The sequence below is a fragment of the Thermobia domestica genome, chromosome 3 (assembly GCF_964235325.1).
Source record: "Thermobia domestica chromosome 3, izTheDome1.hap1.1, whole genome shotgun sequence".
In the NCBI taxonomy this organism is placed as follows: domain Eukaryota; kingdom Metazoa; phylum Arthropoda; class Insecta; order Zygentoma; family Lepismatidae; genus Thermobia; species Thermobia domestica.
Window position 1 is genome coordinate 310,461,806 of NC_137456.1, and position 19,988 is coordinate 310,481,793.

Here is a 19,988-nt window from a genome sequence, read left to right on the forward strand (position 1 = left end):
CATAGAAAGAAATAAGCATTAAGTAAAATAACTGCCATAGACCCTTGAGAAGATTTCATTCTGAATTGACTATAACTTATGTATGATGTAGACTTTATTTATCCATAGTAAAGATAGGGCTTGACTAGAAGCGGAAAAAAAAGCACATTCCAAAAATATCGCTACTTCCATTTTGCTGGAACACTTCTTGTTGAAGGCTACTCTAGACATCGTCTTCTCAACGATATATCTTAGGTATCTGTACCTGACAAATTACCCTATAACTTAACTTTGAATCATTTTTCCAACTTCCAATAATAATAAATGGCATTGATATATATATATATAAATGTGTTCTTTACTTTCAGGTAATTTTGAAAAAATTGTGAATGTTCAAAGGCTTGATCTTTCAAAGAACAACTTCAAGCAACTTCCTGAAGGCCTCGAGAAACTGAAAAATCTACGAGAACTTAGTTTTTCTGGCAATATGGATCCCACTTTTACTTTCAAGGGAAGTCAGTTTTCAGAGTTTACTAAGATGGAAGTACTTGATTTGAGTCATTTACCAATAGATTCTATTTCCCTTCCTAATATGCTTTCGTTGCGACACTTGAATCTCGGGTTTTGTCGAATATCAAACATAGACAAACACGCTTTTATGAAGTTTCCTAATCTCAAGGTGTTGGTCCTATCAGGAAATCTCTTATCAACGCTTCATCCAGAAATTTTTGCGTCCTTGCAGACTGGAGCGAAATTGTTTGTTGCTCAAAATCGTTTTAAGAATGGTCAGAAACTGGTAATTAATTCTATGGAAGTGTTAGACTTGTCTTCCAACTATTTGTCTTCCCCAAGCGATATTTTATCATCAGGAGAAATTCAATTTCTGAATCTTTCTTTCAACAACATCATAAATTGGACTACTAGGAACTTTTTTCTGAAGGATCCTAACAGGATCTTGGTAGTGAATTTATCACATAACTTGATTGAAAACATATGTTCTGAAATGGTTGAAGATTTCAACAAATTCCAGGCTGTGGACCTGGGAGGAAATCCTTTGGATTGCAAGAACTGCCGGATACCTGAATTTCAGTCGTGGTTGTCGAAAACAAGCAGTACTGTTTTGAATCTTGGAAGAAATACATCATTAGCATGTGCTGTTCCATCTGAATTGAAAGACGTTCCCATTGAGCAAGTGGAGTTTGATAATGAAATTTGTCTTCCAAAACCAATCAACTATTTCGTAGTTGCTGGTATTCCTGGTGCAGTTATTTTGTCTATCTTGCTCATTTCCATTATTTCCTTGTATGTATATAGATTTGAGGCTGCATACGTTCTCCATTTAATCAAAGCTAAACGAAGACAAAACCAGTGCAACGATGAGAATGAGCACCATGTGTATGACGCATTCATCTCTTACAGGTACATATACCACTTCATTTATCACTTTGTAATCAATTCCAAATAATTTTTAAACTGTAGGCATATATGATCTTATTTACTGTATGTTTAAAATGTATCTAACACCAAATATTTAGACTAATTTTGCATACGAGGTTTATTCCAAAAGTATTCGACTTAAATTAATTAAAATGTATATTAAAATACCACAATATCTCTGTCAATTTTTTAAATAGTCCCCTGGGGCTGCCACATACTGCTCCCAACGGTTATCCCAATGTTGGAAGTAGTGCCGGAACGCCTCTTTTGGAATTCCTTGCAACTGACCTATCACATTCTGCATGCTATCTTCTCTGAACTGATAACTGGTTCCTTTCCGAGGCATTTTCCAGTTTAAGGAAAAGCTAGAAATCACATAAAGCCATATTGAGAGTAAGGAGCTTGACAAATCACGGGAATGTTGTGTTTGAATCTTTTGTTCACAATTAATCCGTGAGATGCTAATCGTATCATCCCCGAACGCCGCCTGCTTCATCCTGCGGATCGTTTCTTCCAAAATTATTGAAGCTTGACACAAAATTTAACGTAGTAACGTTAAACAAGTGTTTCAATCATTTTGTGAAAAACGAAATTCCGTCGCCGCTTTCTTAAGTACTCACTCATCGGCAACTGACTGCTTCTGCATGCTGAATTAAATGTAGGAATGCGTAGTATGATCACACAACACCTCCATAACTACATTTGTTTACGCCAGAAAGTAACCCTATTCCGCATGCCGTGCCATATATGGCACACCTCCTTTTTTCACTTTAGCTTGCGTGTGATTTATCAAACGCGCCAAATGACTGTTTCGTCTGCTATTGAGATATTGACGTGTATGAATGAGATTTTGGTGTCATCTGGCATGTTCATAGGCGGTTAAACGTTGATCTGTGACTTTTGTGAAGCAATGGATTTTTGTGAATGAAAATATTTTTTTGGCGAAGCATTGTAGGCACTTTTCCCAAACAACTGAGAGTATAGTATAAATATAGTTGCCCTATAGTACAGTATAGATATTACTGCATGAAGTGATTTATATATGGCAAGATCCATGATCTATTCCCTCCGCACTTCTAGGTAAGTTTACCTTACTACTGTACCATATATGACACGTATTTATTTCAAATCGGAATTAAGTGAAAAATCAAAAATTCAAGTTTTAATTCATTTTTCAAGTTCCCGCATTAGGCCAGTCAATAAGGGATGATTTAGAGTCGAATAAGGAAAAAAAATGGTGGAAAACTGGAACAAGTTTTATTTTCTTTATATAAGTGTCCGTAACAACATACTAATTTTGCACCACTCTACCACCCCTGATTTGACAGCCACCTTGGAAAAATGGTGCCAAAAATGATTTTTTTTCGTAAACATTTCGCATGGAAAGCATTTTAGAGCAAAACACGGTATTATAGAAAATAATCTACATTAAATTCTCTACAAGAAATGTTCTCTTCATTTTTTCTCTAGGATGCACCGTTTAGATCTTTTAGACGTGGCAAATTACGCACTTTTCTCTCAGCATCGCTTTGTAGCAGAACATTAACGAAATTTTTTTGATACTATTTTGTTTTAATAATTTTTTATATAAAATATAAATGAATATATTTTTTATTCATTGCAGGTGTGACTAAGGATAAGTAATCAGGTCTGTTAGATCATCTACGTTCAAGATATCAGCTGAAAAATGTTTTATCGGTGAGAAACTTTTCGGTGATTGTGTTACATGTATCATAAAAGAAAAGGGACTGAAAACATTAGCAGACTGCAGTATTAAAGTGAAAGATGGAAACGAATGTGAACTTAAGAAACTGAGAAATGTTACTCTGCATGAAAAATGTAGAAAAGTTTTCACAAAAACAAGAAGTAGCAAAGCGTTGCTATCACAACGTACTTCATCACCTACGCCGATAACCCTTAGGTCAGAAGGACTAAGATTTAATTTTCAAGAAGCCTGCCTGTTTTGTAGATAATGTACATTAGATGAATTTTTAGAGACAGAGTAAAAAACTTGTGAGTGCGGATGAGAGTGTACATCGCGTCGAAACCATTCAAGTTAAAGATACTATTATGGAAGCAACCGACAGAAGAAATGACGTCTGGAGCAAAGAAGTTAGTATTAGGGTGGCAATGTTCATGATTTAGTTGCTGCTGAAGCCAGATACATGCATGAAAATGTTCTACAAGATTTCTTCTGAAATGAAACGTGGTCATCCGAAAGGTAATGTTGTTTCAGATGTTATGGCTTATGCTTTCAACTACCTTGAAGCTAACAAAAAAGAGCGCCAATTTTCATTCAGTAAAATTTTTCAAGATTATAATGATCCACTTGTAACTGAAAAAAAAAACAATAGGAACTAAACTGAAAGAACATTTCTCAGAAGGTATTATTATACCAACAAACAAAAACATAAAGCACATAGCTTGCGTCCGTGATACAGGGCATCAAATTCTCACGGATGCATGGTATGATCGTCTACAGCGTAAGTATACGGACAAAGAGGTGTTGAGAATCATAATGACAGCCGTGCAAATAATAGCTGAAGATATCAAATCCTAGGTTTACGAAACTGATGAATAGCCATCAGCAGATAATCTTTGAATGACGTTAATTCATTCATTCCTGGGACTTCTCGATACTACTATTTTGGAATACAAGACAGGGAATAGCAAAAAATGGGAAAGAAAAGGTATAACAATTTCTTACGTTATAACTGCAGCAGCTACACCAAAATATCTTTTATTCTCATCGCAAGTAGGACTTGCAGTGCATCTTAATCAAAAGTATGGTAGTGAGCATCTTCTTAATGTTCTCTCTTCGTTAGGACTGTGGGCATCATATGCTGGGGAAGCTTTCTTTCAAGTTTCTGTTCTTCTTGACCCTGCATTCTTTGTTTGTTGATATAATAATATCTTCTAAGTAATTTTCTTTCAGTTTAGGTCTTCTTGCTTTTCCAGTTGGCAGTGTATCTTTAAAATCTTGAAAAATTTTACTGAATGAAAATTAGCACTCTTCCTTATTGGCTTCAAGGTAGTTGAAAGCAGAAGCCACAACATCTGAAACAACATTACCCTTCGGACGACCACGTTTCATTTCAGAAGAAATATTGTAGAACATTTTCATGCATGTATCTGGCTTCAGCAGCAACTAAATCATGAACATTGCCACCCTAATACTAACTTCTTTGCTCCAGACGTCATTTCTTCTGTCGGTTGCTTCCATAATAGTATCTTTAACTTGAATGGTTTCGACGCGATGTACACTCTCATCCGCACTCACAAGTTTTTTACTCTGTCTCTAAAAATTCATCTAATGTACATTATCTACAAAACAGGCAGGCTTCTTGAAAATTAATCCTTCTGACCTAAGGGTTATCGGCGTAGGTGATGAAGTACGTTGTGACAGCAACACTTTGCTACTTCTTGTTTTTGTGAAAACTTTTCTACATTTTTCATGCAGTGTAACATTTCTCAGTTTCTTAAGTTGACATTCGTTTCCATCTTTCACTTTAATACTGCAGTCTGCTAATGTTTTCAGTCCCTTTTCTTTTATGATACATGTAACACAATCACCGAAAAGTTTCTCACAGATAAAACATTTTTCAGCTGACATCTTGAACGTAGATGATCTAATAGACCTGATTACTTATCCTTAGTCACACCTGCAATGAATAAAAAATATATTAATTTATATTTTATATAAAAAATTATTAAAACAAAATAGTATCAAAAAAATTTCGTTAATGTTCTGCTACAAAGCGATGCTGAGAGAAAAGTGCGTAATTTGCCACGTCTAAAAGATCTAAACGGTGCATCCTAGAGAAAAAATGAAGAGAAAATTTCTTGTAGAGAATTTAATGTAGATTATTTTCTGTAATACCGTGTTTTGCTCTAAAATGCTTTCCATGCGAGATGTTTACAAAAAAAAATCATTTTTGGCACCATTTTTCCAAGGTGGCTGTCAAATCCAGGGTGGTAGAGTGGTGCAAAATTAGTATGTTTCATGGACACATTTAAAGAAAAAAATTGTACCACTACTTTTTTTCCTTATTCGAACCTTCATTGACTAGCCTATATGAGGATTTCCAATACTGATTATTATTATTATTATTATTATTATTATTATTATTATTATTATTATTATTATTATTATTATTATTATTTGCTAAAAGAAAAAATCATGCAGAAAGTTGTTAAGGTCGATTACTTTTTAACATGGAGGTGAGTAGTAACGGAGTCACCCTATCGCGTTTATGATTATCCTCAATGAGGGGCCCAAGGCCCGGGGTTAATGATCTTGGGGTACTCACGACCACCTCCTATAGATTTTGGCAGGGATACATTAGCCCACCCCCTAAATTTTGGCAGGGGTACCTAGGATCACTTCCTTAAATTTTGGAAATTGCCAAATCCAAAAATTTGGTATGGTAGCTTAGGACCGTAGTATGTACCTCTAGTAGTATTGGGGGTCTATGTCGTTCCATTTATGGGTAAAAAATTGCCAAAAATTCAAATTTCGGAGGTTTTTGACCTAATTTATCCCCTTTGATGAGGTCTTATTACCCTATATGGTTATATAGGCGTATATAGGGGTCCATTACCTTTCATAAGATATGGGTATATTCATGCACCCCTTTAAAAATTTGGGAGGGGTACCTTGGCCAACCCTTTCAATTTTGGAAATTGTCAAAACTAAACATTTGGTGTTATAGTGTAAGACCCTAATATGTATTATGATAAATTTGGAGGTCCACGTCGTTCCATTTTAGGGGTACAAAATTGTCAAAATATAAATGTAAGCAATACGTTGTACCACGTGTTTGGTTTTTGACCTAATTTATCCCCTCGGATGAGGTCCTATTACCTTATATTATTATATGGTCATGTATAGGGGTCCATTCCCTATCATAAGACATAGGTACATTTGTGCACCCGTTTAAATTTTTGGGAGGGGTACCTTGGCCCACCTCTTTAATTTTGGAAATTGCCCAATTTAAACATTTGGTATTATAGTATAGGACCCTACTATAGATTATTATAAATTTGGGTGGTCCACCTTGTTCCCTTTAGGGGTATAAAATTGCAAAAATATAAACGTAAGCAATATGTTGTACCACGTGTTTGGTTTTTGGCCCAATTTATCCCTTTTGATGCGGCCTTATTACATTATATGGTTATATGGTCATGTATATGGGTTCATTTCCTATCATAAGACATGCATACATTGGTGCACCCCGGGAGGGGTATCTTGGCTTATCCACTCAGTTTTGGAAATAGTTTAATATAAGCATTTAGTATCATAGTACAGGACTTCAATATGTACCACTATAAATTTAGATGGTCCACCTCGTTTCCTTTCATGGGTAAAGAACTACCAAAAATCAAATTTCGGAGGTTATTGAACCCCTTTGATAAGGATTTAGCACCTTATATGGGTATGTACAGAGGTTTGTTACCTTTATATGTTTATGTTCCCTTTTAAATTTGGAAATTATCAAATAACAAAATTCGGTAAACGTTCTGTAGGACCCATTGTAAATGTGGGTGTCCCTTCTATGGCAACTATTCAAATTTTAAAGGTTATTCACCCATTTTATCTTTTTTGATACGGCTTTATTATTGAATGAGTACAGGATTTATTACTTTTTTATAAGACACAGGTGCATTTGTGTACCAATCTTAAATTTTGGGAGGGGTACATTTTTATTGTTAAACTAATAATTGGTAGTTGTTCTTAGAATTGGGTAGTATCTCTTTCTTTGGGTAAATCATTCTCAGATATGAGTATGGTCACGTGATCTGTTATTGATCTATGATGGGATTAGGTGTCCAGGACATTGGTATTTTACATTTAAACTTTGTAGGATAATTCGAGAATTGTGAAAATGAAATTACGTCATTGGTTTTGATTGTTCCCGCCTATGGACCAAATATAAACGTAAGCAACACGATGTACCATGTGATTGACCTTGAGGTAGTGTACAGGGATTAATTTCCTTTTCAAAATTCGTGAAAGTTATCAAATAACACGTTTCTAAACAACAGTTGGTTCTGCTAAGATAAACAATTGACCTAATTGAGACCAACTACAACATGTAATTATATGATTAATTCTAAGAGTTAGGTATATCGAGAGAGGTACGTAGGACCATTCTTTAAATTTGGGAATTGTGATAATCAAAATTTTAGTATGAGGCGCGAAATTTGAAACAATACTTTGAACTTTAGTTAAGCTCATAGTCTAAGATCATTTGTGGTGGTTGAATTAACCTTGAGTTTTCAGAAATCTGATAGGTACCTTATTGAATCTCATGACTTATAGACGAAAGGCAATACATGCTATTGTTGATGCAATTTGATTGGCTGATCACTATCTTTCATGCAATCTGATTGGTTGATCACTATCTTTCGTGCAATCTGATTGGCTGATGATTTTCAAATCTTTGCTGCATTCAGTTTTACGTTTCGTTTAACATTTAAAAATCACGGTTAACATTTTGTACTCACAGATAAATATGAGCAAGACCGTTTATTTGTTAATCGAATAGTTAAAAACCGGATAATGTTTGACGGTTAACCGTGAAACGTGAAATTATTTTAATTGAAATTTTTGGTTTGAAAATATTTTTTCGCTTGAACCTTTTTGTTTCAATTTATTTTATTTCAGAATTTTGTTTGAAAATTATTTGACAATTTTTTCAAAATTTTGTTTGAAAATGGTTTCAAAATTTGCTTGAAAATTTTGTTTCAAAATTTTTGGTTGGAAATGTTTCGTTTGAAATTTTTTAATTTTTAAAATTTTTTCTCAAATTTTTTTGAAAATTTTTGTTTGAAATTTTTGTTGGTAAAATGTTTTGTTTCAAAATTTTTGATTGAATTTTTTTCACAATTTTATAGTTTTTAATTTGTGAAATATTTGTTTGAAAATTTTCGTTTGAAAAATGAAAATTTTCTGTTTGAAATTTTAGTTTTAAAAATTTTGTTCGAATTTTTTTGTTTAAAAGTTTCCTTTCGAAATTTTTGTTAGGAAAATTTTGGTTTCAAATTTTTAAATTTGTGCACTTATTTGGTAAAGAACCGGAACAGTTTACAACAAAAACATCTGGCAACATTGTTTATTATGATGCAATAGTACACGTCAGGACATGGTAATGCAACGTCATCAGTTTTGCATCATCGTTCGAGATAGTATTCATGATAACGTCATCATGGCTACCTGTCTGCAGTTTCTAAACTCACGTGGTGTGATGAACTCATTTACCGTTTTACAACAGAATATACCTTATAGAATCTTAACCAGCCAAATGATCCCATCAAAATTGGGATTAAGAATCGTACTGAAGCTTGGAAGTGATAAGGATATTATTTTACCAGCAAGATATTTACCCATGGAAGCTTCAAAACAAGAAGGACTATTATGTTTTTTAAACACTGGATCTGTATCTTTATGCTATAAAAGACTCGTTGGACGGAGTCATCAATTTGAATTTCGTACACAGCCGGATCTGTGAATTTGGTTTCATCAGCGATGGTGATGGAATCATGAATACAAACATCAGCACATTCGACGTCAGCCGTAGTTGTATGCTGAAATCTTTAATCACAGAATGCGGTGTATGAATTTGGTTTGGTTAGCACATTTCTCTCCAATGACGTCAGCAATAACTATGAAATCAGCAAATATCGTGTCAGTCCATGAAATCATTTGAGGAAGTGCGTTTCTGCAGGAAAGATGTGTACTTCTAACGATAAAGAATTCCTTTTTGCAAGCTATTATTCAATAAATATATTTAAAACAAAACATGTCATGGTTGGTATCTGTGCTACAACGTTTGAACCTGTGATTCGATTGGCCAAAGGAGAACAATTTGGTGTACAACTGAACTTTGAAGAATGGCACGAATCGACCAAATGAATGATGAGGTAAATGTGACCATAGTCAAATCATTAGACTCGAATCATGAAGTGGTGCTGCGTACAGTCCTCGAGAAGAAGATGATGCTGTTACGTAAAAAGAGTACATTGCATGTCCCTCGCAACATGGTGTATCTAACGCAATCGAAATGGAAGAAATTCATCAATGTACTTCAGTGTGTAAAACATGTAGTGGAAGTGTGCAACAAAACAAGTATATTCCTGAAAAACTACTATTTTCAGAATTGTGTCATGCATATTGTACAACATTGTTGTGATGCATATAGATGTTGTGATGGTTGTCAACATCGTTTGTGAATGCATACCTGTATTGATAAACAGTTTATTTGTGATCAAATGGACCTTGAGTTTCCACCAATTGACATTGCAATAAACCTTAAAAGTCTTCAGTTGGAATTAAAATTATACACTAAAGACAAACTAGTGCATGAAGCTCAAATTACATTGTATCGACAATATCCAGATCCTTTATCTGGTATGGATGTATGTGCAGTGTAATAAAATGATCCATTTCAATGATTTGTGTTTTTCATTTTAAGTACAACCCCAGCTTTTGACGTGTACTATTGCATTATGATAACCAATGTTCCCAGATGTTTTTGTTGTAAATAGTTCCGGTTGATTATCAATGAGTGCACAAACTTAAAAACTTGAAATCAAAATTTTCCAAACAAAAATTTCGAAACAAAAAATTTTAAACAAAAAATTCGAACAAAATTTTTTAAACTAGAATTTCAAACAAAAAATTTCGGTTTTCAAACGAAAAATTTAAAACAAAAAATTTCACAAATTACAAATAAAATTTTGAAAAAAATTGAATCAAAAATTTTGAAACAAAATATTTTAGAAACAAAAATTTTAAATAAAAAATTTTCAAAAAAAATTGAAAAAATTTAAAAATTATAAAACTTTCAAACGAAAAATTTTCAAACAAAATTTTCAAACAAATTTTGAAACCCAATTTTCAATCACAATTTTGAAAAAATTGTCAGTTCCTAACAAAATTTTGAAAAATAGAAAAATGAAAGTTTCAAACGAAAAATATTTTCAAACCAAAAATTTCAATTAAAATAATTACACGTTTCACGGTTAACCGTCAAGCATTATCCGGTTTTTAACTATTCGATTACCAAATAAACGGTCTTGCTCATATTTATCTGTGAGTACAAAATATTGAACAGAATGTAACATGCCCGTTACAAGTCACGGAAAAAAGAAGAAATTATAATAAAATAAAAATTGTAAATCTACGATAAAAGAATGGTAAAAATAATATTAATGTATTTAATATTATGTGTGATAGAAGGAGTCATAAGCTTTATATAAAAAATCATCGAATTTTTTTAAAAAATAGGAGAGAAAGATTTGAATGTAAAAATAACGCTTGTGAGAAGATTTCCTTTGCCTTTCGTAACCAAGAACTTCAAGGTCTTGGCTTATGCGCTGGTCTGCGTTTGCGCATGGTCACAAAATTGCGGCCGCAAGCAGCTTGCCTCGGCTAGCTGACTTGGGCTGTGATTTCCGAACGTGCAACATCTGGATGGTTTTGGTTGTTCGAATGGATTACGAATCTAAATGGACGTTTCGTGTTTGGTTCATTTTTCTTGTCTAGAAGTCTTCGTTGTAGAAGAGTGTGTTATTGAAGTGAAATAAGAAGATCCATAGTAAGTGAGGATTATGATTATCGTAATATTACATTTAGTGAAATATTACGTGTATTTGCTTTTCTTGCAAAAATAGTGAAATTAGTGTTGTTTGAAAATTTGATAAAAGTGTTGGAAGGGAGGCTTGGTGTAGCTCTCTCTGTTTCTGTTGGCAAGCAAATTACAGAAAGGTGCGTTAGGAATACTCAGAATCACATAATTATAATTATTTCTGAATTTATTCTAAAATTTGTGAATGTGGGAAATTGTGGATCTACGTCCCATTTTCTCATTCGAATTTCTGATTGAATTGGGATTGTTTAAATTGAATCCTGAGCATAACCTCGCTTTACAGTGGATTATTCTTGTTTTGATAATTGAGTCCAAGGCAGTTGAGGGCAGAAAAACTACAAAGATTGAGGTAAAAAACGTGGATTTTCAAAGGTGAGTGATTTTTCAATTTTCCTATTACATTGTCTGTCTGCGTCCATTCTGTGTTTTCAGTGGGTTGTCTTGTTGGCTTCCATTGGGCTAGATTTTCAGCGGAATATATAAAATTATCGCGAGTAAGCTCGGCAAATCCAGGGGAACAAAGGTGGAGAGATTGTACCCGAAACCTTTGAGGTATACTATTTACCCTACGTTCTTTACAGGTTTGAATTTAATGTTTTTGATTCCAGGAGTAAAATTCGAACATCTTATTAATACTGATTTGAATACTGAAAAACCAAAGAAAATATTTCTCCTTTTCTAAAAAGTAAAAATCGTTTGAATTGTTCGTTCTGTTTGGAGTAATGTTTGATCGGTTTATGTTTGAAATGTTTCGATGTTGCAACGCATTCGATTGGATGTAGTAAAGCCGTTCGCAGTTGCTTGTCGTTGTAAAATTTTTCTTTCTAAGCTAATTTGCGTTAAATTAGTAAAAATTGTATTTTTTTTAATAAGCATCTACGGAAACTTTTTCTTCGGTTTGAAAGAAAAGGAAATCTTCACTCAATATTGATTAAAGGTACGAATTAATTTCTTGCTTTAAAGAAAGGAACATATTATTATTAAACAAGAGAGGTCCTAGATTGGCCTGGAGTATAATACTAGCGTTAAATGAGAGAGGTCCTTGACTGGCCCAGAATATATTTGAGTCAAACTTGAGAGGTTTCTGATTGGACTGGAGAATATAGTTTATTTTTCAAATTAAAAGATTTACGATTCAGCGGATGATTCTTTTTGGAATTATATTATTTTTGTCTTTTCTCAAACTGAGAAATAAAATAATTGGCGAATCCAGATTTTGACTTGGCAGCAAAAATAAAGATTATTGTAATTTATTTATAATAAACCTTTATTCCTGAATTTGTTGTGTTGTTATTTGTTTATATAATTAATGTTAATTTATGAATTGTTACCCCTCTGGATTTCCGAATTGAAATAACAGCCTGAGCTTTCCGGGTTTGTGCGTGTGAAGCCCCTTCTGCGGCCAGGCTGGATTGGTTTTTCCCACCTTGTCCGCTAGGCTACGGATGGGGGCGTTACAAATTGGTCACAGCCCTAGTCCGATATTTTTTGTTGTAAGTATTTCAAGTCCGATATTTTTTGTTGTAAGTATTTCATGTCCGTTATTTGAATTTTGTTGTAATAAGTATTTCAAGTTCGTTTGTTATTACTTTTGATCTAAGTATTACACTCGTTGTTATTTTTGGAATTTCGCATCTTGATTTTGCATTTCAAAATTAAATTCGTGATTGCTAATTGAGACTTATTGTATGTTTGATAAATTGAATTAAGGTAAAGCAAGGAATTATTAGGATTATTTCCATTTGGTCAAAAAATTCTGGGTCGCAGTAGTGTTCGTAGTTAGTATTGTATTTTGTATGTATTATAATTATATTATTTATGTTGTATTTATACTTGTATTGTTCTTTAATATTACTTATGTGTAATCCGATGGAGTGTGTGAGTATTGATATTCCGCAGCAATATTCCGAATTGATAACGGTAGATAGAACTGGTAATCTTGAAACAGATACTAGATCTGATTTTGGACAGTTGAATATGTCACTGACTCCTCCAACTCAAGGGAGTTTTCATATTAGACAACCAGCTATGAGAGCTAATAATTTTGATTGTGGAGGTAGTTCGCAGTCACCTGCGGATGAATACAATTTTAGTAGATTTGTTAATACTGGGAGTTTGAATGAATCGTTACGAGATCAGAGGTAAGTTACTTTTAATAAGCTTTTAATGAGTTCTGGTTCTAATAATGATAGGAATTCGATAAATTTTGGTAATTCAGGTCCTGATAAGAATGAGGTTCCTTCTAGGTATTTGAATCTTAGAGATTATTACCGAAGGGTTTCTCAAATTAGAAATTCAACTCCCATGACTTCATTACATCCGCAGTATGGTGCTCCACCTAAGAGAACTCAAATGGGTGACAATGTGTTAACAGGGCTGCCAACTTTGCCTAGTACTAATGAATCTTCAAATGTTGAGCAAAATCTCCTGATGAAGTATACATTTAAAAGAACTAATGATTTTCTAGAGTCAAAATTTAAGGAATTTAAAACAACAGATGGCAGTAATAGTTTGCTAGTTTTTGAGATATTAGCTAAAATTGAGGAAACTTTAATGGATACTAGCTACTCTTTGAGTATGATTCTTTCTGTTCTTGTCGGGAAATGTGAAGGTTCGTTATTAAAGGAAATTTTGTTAGCATTAAATCATCAAATAGCTTGGAATGAGTTAAAATCTAGGCTTGTTAACAATTTTATTACGCCTGTTGCATTGCATTCACTTATTTCTGATAGAATTTATAGACGTCAACGCCTGTCTGAATCAGTTAATCAGTATGTAAGATCTACAGTAATTGCTATGAATGTATTAAATTTTATGGATAGTGAGTCAGACATGGTAAATATCATAGTAGGTTGCATGAATCCAAAACATAGATATAAAATGTTGAATTGTTACATCCCAGCTACCCGATCCGAGTTAATGGATATTGCTGATAAACATGAATTAAATTTTAGAAATCAATTGGAATATAATAGGGAGATGGGTTCTTCTCGGAAAAAGACTAATCTAGTAATGTTAAACCCTGATCAAGGTTTTAAAAATCGAGAATTTCCAGTGGGTGATAGAAATATTTCTTTGAATAAAGGATTAAATAATTCTTACCCTACTAATGTAAAGAATCGTTTGAAAATAGAACCTCAGGTTCATGGAAAAAACCAGATTCCGAATGAATGGTCTGATCAATTTAGTGCACCTAATGCTTCAGTTAACACTATTCCTAGTGAAATGGATAATACCGTCGCTTCCTTTGTGGTTGGTAAAATACATAATTATTTAACAGATATTTGTGTGGATGGAGGTTCAAGTTTTAACATTGTTCGACTGGACTTAGTACGGATTTGTGGATTAGAAAAACTTATTAAATTGACTCCTGAAAAGGTGGTAAATGCTCCGTCTGGGTTAAATTTTTCAACGAACCGGGAGATAATATTGACTTTGAATCTCTCAGGTTATTTTGAGAGAATATCATTTAAGATTGTGGAACAGTTGCCTTGCATGTGTCTTCTGGGAACGCCTTTCTTACGATCAACAAACTCAGTTATAGATTATGCTAGAAACTGTTTGGTTCTACGCGGTGGAAAGGAACGGGTTAGATTAAATTATAAGAAGATGATTCAACATAACAGTCATCTGAGGGGATTTAAATCTGGTGATGAGTCTGGCCAAAGGGATGAAATGTTAACTGATCATCACTCTAATAAACGTGATAGTTCTTCTGTTTCGAACTTTATGGCATCAATTTTTATTTGTGAAGATGGATTTAATTTTCGGAAAAATGATGCGAGTATTCAGTGTGATTTGGATTATTTAGATCTTGAATCCAAATTATTAGAAATTCCAGCGCCTAGTGCTATCCATCTGAATCATCTGAGATCTATGATTGATTCAGAAGTTGGAGACGTTCGTAAAATCGAAGATTCCATTGAATCCATGTGGAAAGATGAAAGTCGAACGAATTTTGGTAAAACACTGGGTGGTGCGATTGAAGGGTCCGAAGTTACAAATCCAGTTGGGACTCAGTATAATGATTCATCTTCAAAGGGCAGTTGTGTCTCAGTGATTGATCGTTTTCATAGAAATCAGAGTGGTGCAAATGAAATATCCGATATTAACTTGGAGAATTCGGGACAGTGCATTGCGAATTCTCGGTTAATGAATAAATTAGGAAATAAAAATAGTTCAAAAGAAAAGTAGAATCAACCCTTGGTTGTTGATTTAACATCTGCGGTTCTGAATGTTGAACTTGGTCAAAGTGAACATTCGGCGAACAATGCTAGGTTGCCAGAAAAGGATCAAGATAGTGTTGTGAAACCCGAGGCTAAAACTAGTAAAAAGAAAATCAAGCGTAGGAATCGTAGGAGGAAAGGATCAAAGAATAAAACTTTAGTGATAACTCAGGATAATAACTTAGCTGAAGACAAAGTGGAGCTTAGACATAGCAGTGGTCCAGTGAATAACGTGGATAAGCTGAATTCATTAGATGGTAGTAGTGACTCTCAGGTATCGGATATTGATATCGATCAAGCTGAAAACTTTCATAAGTTGATTCAGAGAAATAAAAAGTTTATTTCGGACGAGCCTCGTACATCAGATAGTTTACATGATCAGACTACCATGCAGGTGAAAAACCTGGAATGCACACAGTTGAAAAACCAAAATGATAATCGGGATTCTTGGAGATTCAATGAACCAGAGGTGATCTCTTTCATTGATTCTATAAAGGCTAAATATAAAGACGTGATATCAGATAGAGTAGGGTGTATTAAAAATTTTATTGGTAGATTATATCTTAAGGATAATAAACCATTTAAGGATATACACCATTTCCTATTCCAAAAAATAAAGAAAAAAATTTTATGATCAAATTCAAGAGTTATTGGATCAAGGTATTCTAGAGGAAGTTGATCATTCTAACTTTGCCAGTAGCTGTTTTCTGGTTCGGAATAAGAACAATACTCATCGCATTGTTGGGAACTACATTAAGGCTAACTCTCTTATAGTAAATGACTTATATCCGTCTCGTAATTTGGAAGAATGCCTTACGGGTTTGGCTGATAAGCGCGTGTACACGAAAATAGATTTCCGCCGTGCGTATTTTCAAATCCAGTTAGATAAAGGTTCCCGAGACATTACAACTATTGTACCTCAAAAAGGGTGCTATCAGTATACTCGTCTTCCAGTAGGAATTAAGACTGGAAGTAATATTTTATCTCGAGCAATGGAAAAGGTCTTAGGAGATATGAGAGAAGAGGGTGTTAAATTATTTTTCGATGATGTCCTGATAGCTTCCAATTCCATCGAAGAACATATGAAAACGGTTGAAAGGGTATTCGAAAGATTTAAAGATTATGGTATTACTGTGTCCCCAGACAAATGTATGTTCTTTTACAGACGCATTAACTATTTAGGATATGTGATAGAAGGGTATCAAATGGAAATCGATCCTAGTAGGGTGTCAGCCATTAAAAATATTCCTCCTCCTAGAAATCGACGTGGCCTTATGAAAATACTAGGTTTATTTAACTACTATTCAAGGTTTGCTTCTGAATTTCAAGAATTAATGGGACCTTTGAGTGCTTTGAAGTCACCTAAGGTAAAATTTGAATGGACGAAGAAGCATCAAATGTTGCTAGACAGGTTAAAGAACATTTTAATTGAAAATGTCGTATTAAAAACGCCGGATTTAAACAAGAGGTTCGTTGTAAACGTGGACGGCTCTGGGAAGAGCGTGGCTGGATGCGTCTCACAGGAGAATGAAAATGGCAATCTTCAACCTGTTGCCTACTTTAGTAAAGGCTTTCGGAGGCTGATAAGCACCGCAGCATATATGAAATAGAGTTTATTAGCCTGGTTAAAACTATTTCACGTTATAAACATTATCTGATAAATGAATTTGACGTATTCACCGAAACAAGGCGTTAACTTGGATTTTGAATAATAGCAAGAGACTCCTGAAATATGGTCCATTAGTAGAAATACTTTGTCAGTTTAATTTTAAGATAAAACATGCCAGATCAGCAGACAATACCGTTGCGGACTTTCTGACAAGGATTTATGATCCTTTTGAGTTCGACATTATGGAAGGACCTGTAGGTTTAGCTGCTTTCAAGAAGAACATGGAAATAGCCAATAAGTGGAAACTTCCTTTGGTAGAAGATTCAATCGATAAATTATAGCGAGAAGACATCGAGCTGAAGGAAATAATAGAGAAATTAGAGCGTGGGAAAAGTATTTCAGGATACCTTCTTAATAATAAAATACTCATGAAGAAGACTAAATCTGTTATGAATCCATTTAAGGTAGTAATTCCTAAAAAACTACGGAAGGTTTTGATAGAATATCATCATGACGACAGAATAGTTGGTGGTCATTCTGGTACTTATAAGACATTAAAAAAGCTGATGAGGAAATTTACTTGGGAAAAAATGAAAGAGGATATTAGAGACTATGTTTCTACATGTGATATTTGTCAGAAATCAAAAGAAGTTAATCAGAAGAAGATGGGTCATCTGGTTTCCGAATTCAGCAAAAGAATTAATGCTCATTGGATGTTTGATATAGTGGGTGTTCTCCCTAATTCTCAGGGATATAAGTTTATTTTGATTGGAGTTGATAACGCCAGTCGCTTCGTTGTATTGGAAAAGTTGAGGACAAAATTCAACTGTGGTGGCAAATAGAATGATAGAGATTTTTAGTCGAATAGGTTTTCCGGAGGCCATATCGACTGACAATGCTTCCATATTTGTATCGGAGAAATTTAGAACCTTCTTGTTTGGACTAGGGATCCGTCATATCCGACTCAGTCCCTATCACCCGGGAGGAAATGCAGCGGAGAGATTCATAAAAACCTTAAAGGTGGCGTTACGTGCCTATATATCGAAGAAGCAACATCTATTTAGCAATCTTATTCCTCAATTACAGTTTACAATGAATATTAGCGAGCATGAGGGACTGAAGATGTGTCCTATCGAATTGTTTTACGGACGTCCATATTCTACACCATTAGAGAATCGATGGAACATCGTCAGTTCAGACTATGGTGGTAAGTCATCGGCTGGATTGTGGAATAACGCTATTGAAAACATGGAAAAGAGCTGGAGTAAACGGCGGAAGCTGATGATGAGAAGAAGAAACCCTGTAAATTTCAGTATTAGTGATAGTGTGTTATTAAAAGCTCACGTTAAATCTTCGTTGAAGGATAAAATAGGTAAATCCTTAGCAGATAAGTGGTATGGTCCATTTGTAGTGAGAAGTTTCTTAACTCCAAATACGATACTTGTTTCTGACGAAAATGATAATTCAGATTCTTATCGCCGATCCCATGTTTCAGAGGTAAAGGTATATAGAGATAGAAGAAACCTAGATAGAGTGGGGGACGAAAATTAAAATTCCTTGAAAGACCTTGCTTTATCCTTAAAATTTACCACTAGTTTATGGTTCAATGAATTGGCAATTTCATTAAATATGTTAGTAAATATAAAAATTTATCAGTATATTGTTGCTATTTTTATTAAATTTTAAATTATTTATTATTGTAAATATAGATTTTACTATGGCCATAGTGAAATAAAAAAATTGTAAATATAGTAAAATAACTTTATATATATATTTAAGTAAAATTTTTTGAACCATAGTGAAAAAAAATATTAAATACAGTAAAATAACTTTATATATATATTAAATTAAAAATTATCTTTGAAAAATTGAAAATAGTTTAGAATATTTAACGTTGTTTGTTATTTATATATAATATGGTTATTCAGTTGAGAGATGTTTTAAAGTATATTGTTTATATATATATCTTCGCAACATATATCGACATCTTCGCAAGTTACGAAACACAAAAAGATCATAAGACACAAATTTTAACTATATATATATATATATATATATATATATATATATATATATATATATAGTTAAAATTTGTGTCTTATGATCTTTTTGTGTTTCGTAACTTGCGAAGATGTCGAAAAATTCTTGGTTTGAGAATTTTTCTTTCCAGGGCGGCGAGTTTGTAACGTGCCCGTTACAAGTCACGGAAAAAAAGAAGAAATTATAATAAAATAAAAATTGTAAATCTACGATAAAAGAATGGTAAAAATAATATTAATGTATTTAATATTATGTGTGATAGAAGGAGTCATAAGCTTTATATAAAAAAAACATCATCGAATTTTTTTAAAAATAGGAGAGAAAGATTTGAATGTAAAAATAACGCTTGTGAGAAGATTTCCTTTGCCTTTCGTAACCAAGAACTTCAAGGTCTTGGCTTATGCGCTGGTCTGCGTTTGCGAATGGTCACAAAATTTGCGGCCGCAAGCAGCTTGCCTCGGCTAGCTGACTTGGGCTGTGATTTCCGAACGTGCAACATCTGGATGGTTTTGGTTGTTCGAATGGATTACGAATCTAAATGGACGTTTCGTGTTTGGTTCATTTTTCTTGTCTAGAAGTCTTCGTTGTAGAAGAGTGTGTTATTGAAGTGAAATAAGAAGATCCATAGTAAGTGAGGATTATGATTATCGTAATATTACATTTAGTGAAATATTACGTGTATTTGCTTTTCTTGCAAAAATAGTGAAATTAGTGTTGTTTGAAAATTTGATAAAAGTGTTGGAAGGGAGGCTTGGTGTAGCTCTCTCTGTTTCTGTTGGCAAGCAAATTACAGAAAGGTGCGTTAGGAATACTCAGAATCACATAATTATAATTATTTCTGAATTTATTCTAAAATTTGTGAATGTGGGAAATTGTGGATCTACGTCCCATTTTCTCATTCGAATTTCTGATTGAATTGGGATTGTTTAAATTGAATCCTGAGCATAACCTCGCTTTACAGTGGATTATTCTTGTTTTGATAATTGAGTCCAAGGCAGTTGAGGGCAGAAAAACTACAAAGATTGAGGTAAAAAACGTGGATTTTCA

General features: G+C 33.6%; 1 protein-coding gene across 1 annotated transcript in view; it reads left to right on the plus strand.

Annotated features, from left to right (window-relative positions):
- Positions 1-353: 353 nt before the first annotated feature.
- Positions 354-19,988, plus strand: part of LOC145681815 (toll-like receptor 6) — a 33,592-nt gene continuing 13,957 nt past the window's right edge. Inside the window, exon 1 of the mRNA XM_081753423.1 lies at positions 354-1,398. Coding sequence (XP_081609549.1) covers positions 467-1,398 — 932 coding nt within the window. The 5' untranslated portion in view covers positions 354-466. The remainder of the gene's footprint in view (positions 1,399-19,988) is intronic.